The following is a 2,312-nucleotide window of genomic DNA, read 5'->3' on the forward strand; positions in this document are numbered from 1 at the left end:
TGGAGGTGGGAGGAATTAGGGCAGATGTGTGTGCTGAACAGTAGGCTTTAATAAAGAGTAAGACATCAACGATGCAGGCCGGGCGCGGTGGCTCGCGCCTGTAATCCCAGCACTTTGGGAGGCTGAGGTGGGCAGATCACGAGGTCAGGAGATCGAGATCATCCTGGCCAACATGGTGAAACCCTGTCTCTACTAAAATACAAAAAATTAGCCAGGCGTGGTAGTGTGTGCCTGTAATCCCAGCTACTCAGGAGGCTGAGGCAGCAGAATCACTTGAACCCGGGAGGCGGAGGTTGCAGGGAGCTGAGATCGTGCCACTGCACTCCAGCTTGGTGACAGAGCGAGACTCCATCTCAAAAAAGAAAAAAGAGAAATCAGTGATGCAGAAGAGAGGAGAGAGAATGGCAGGAAAGGAGGCCCTGAGCGTGGAAGAGGAGTGGGGTTGGGGCCCACGTGGGAGGGGTGGTGTTGACAAAAGCAGGGATTTGACATCCATTGCAGCTGAAGAGGGGGCGTGGAATTTGGTCCAGATGCACGCGGGTTAAGGAGTGGAGTGTTTCTGGCCTGTGGCTTCTGCCTTCTCAATGGAGTGAGCATGGGAGCATCAGCTCCAGGGGAGTTGCCGGAGCCCGGGCACAGGGGCTTCAGGAGAGAGGAGAAAGCGTGTGACAAGAATTTGGGAGGTCAGAAAGAAAATGCCCAGGGTGGTACTTTAGGATTTCTGGGCACTGTTCATATTTGTAGCTATAAATAAAAAAATAATACCAGTTGACCAGGTGCGGTGGCTCATGCCTATAATCCCAAAACTCTGGGAAGTTGAGGCAGGCGGATCACTTGAGCCTAGGAGTTGAAGACCAGCCTGAGAACATGGTGAGACCCTGTCTCTACTAAAAATACAAAAAACCAGCCAAGCATGGTAGTGCACCTGTCGTCCCCGCTACTCAGGAGGCTGAGGTGGGAGGATCAACTGAGCCCCAGAGGTCGAGGCTGCACTGTGTCACGATCGCACCACTGCACCCCAGCCTGCACGACAGAGCGAGACCATGTCTCAAAAATAATAGCGATAATAATACCAGTTAGATGTCTATGGATTCCTGTCCAACTGCATCCAGCTCTTTGGCTGCCAGCTCTGAGTTGGTCTGGAGCTTTGCCAGGTGAGTCTGTGGAGGGGTAGAGGAGTGAGGGCGTAGAGGGTGTTTGCATGGGAGTGTTGAGGGAGACTTGAGAGTGTTGGGGTGGAATCTCAGCTGGGAGAGAGATGAAAGAACACAGGCGTCACTAGGAGCGAGAATGTGGAAGCCCCAGGTTTGGAGGACTCGGGTCAGGTGAGTTGCAGGAGGGGCTGGGTGCTGAAGTCAGAGGACTGGGAGGCTGGGAGGTGCGGGCGGAATGGCACACGTGAAGTCGAGAATGCAGAGCTGATGTGGTTATAGCTCAAAGTCAAGGGTTGACCCTGGGCGGGAGATGGCTCTTACAAGAATGCTGCCTTCTGGAGGCAGAGGGGACGGAAGAACACCCCGAGTGTCTGTATGTCCAAGCGGGATGACGAGGGCTTCCCTCTTGACATTCATCTCAGCCTGGAGCCAGGTGGACATCTCTCTAGCTGCCAGGACTGTCACTGCCAGCTGAGGTGACAGTCATCGAAGTGAGGATATCCCCACTTAGTGCAACTCCAGCCAGAAGTTCCAATCATAGGAAGTGACACATCGAATTTATGCACAGCCTTCTCAGAGAGGTTTGCTGCCTAAGCCAACAGCAGAAATCACTGGAACAAGTAATCTGGCACAGGGAGGGGTGGACTCCCTTGGCAGGGCCCACTGGCCACCCTCCCCACCAGCATCAATCCCCTGCCCCCTGGGCACACCTCACACTCACACTCACACTCATTCCCTTCCCCTCCTGCAGCCACAGTTGGCTTCCCTTACCTGGGTACTTGATGTTGGCCAGATGAGAAATGAAGCTGCTGTAGTAAGTGTTTTCAGGGTAATCCTTCACCTGCAACGAAGCGCAGAGCACTGAGCGTAAGTGAAGAAGAGGCCCCAGCACCATCTCTACTCATCCAGCCGCTCAGCTTTCTAGCTGATTGGGCCGAGCCTAGAGAGTAAGGAGAGGCAGCCTGTGCCCTGTTGTGTTTTGGCAGAGACAGTCTGATTGTTCTTTGCTACCAACCACACAGGTTCAGGAGTCCCTCCAGAAAGGCACTATCTTAAGTATTTTGGCAGCTTCCAGGGAAAGAAGCTTCTCAGTCATTGGTGATGCCCTCAGAAATGGCCAACACTTACTCTAAAAAAGTCCCCTGCAAGCTTGTTTTT

At 53.3% G+C, this 2,312-nt stretch overlaps 1 protein-coding gene across 1 annotated transcript in view; it reads right to left on the reverse strand.

Moving 5' to 3' along the window:
* Positions 1 to 2,312, reverse strand: part of CA6 (carbonic anhydrase VI) — a 69,913-nt gene that overhangs the window by 41,193 nt on the left and 26,408 nt on the right. Inside the window, exon 5 of the mRNA XM_011994202.1 lies at positions 1,926 to 1,995. Within this exon, the coding sequence (XP_011849592.1) occupies positions 1,926 to 1,995 (70 nt within the window). The remainder of the gene's footprint in view (positions 1 to 1,925; positions 1,996 to 2,312) is intronic.

Source organism: Mandrillus leucophaeus, unplaced genomic scaffold, assembly GCF_000951045.1.
Source record: "Mandrillus leucophaeus isolate KB7577 unplaced genomic scaffold, Mleu.le_1.0 Scaffold446, whole genome shotgun sequence".
NCBI lineage: Eukaryota > Metazoa > Chordata > Mammalia > Primates > Cercopithecidae > Mandrillus > Mandrillus leucophaeus.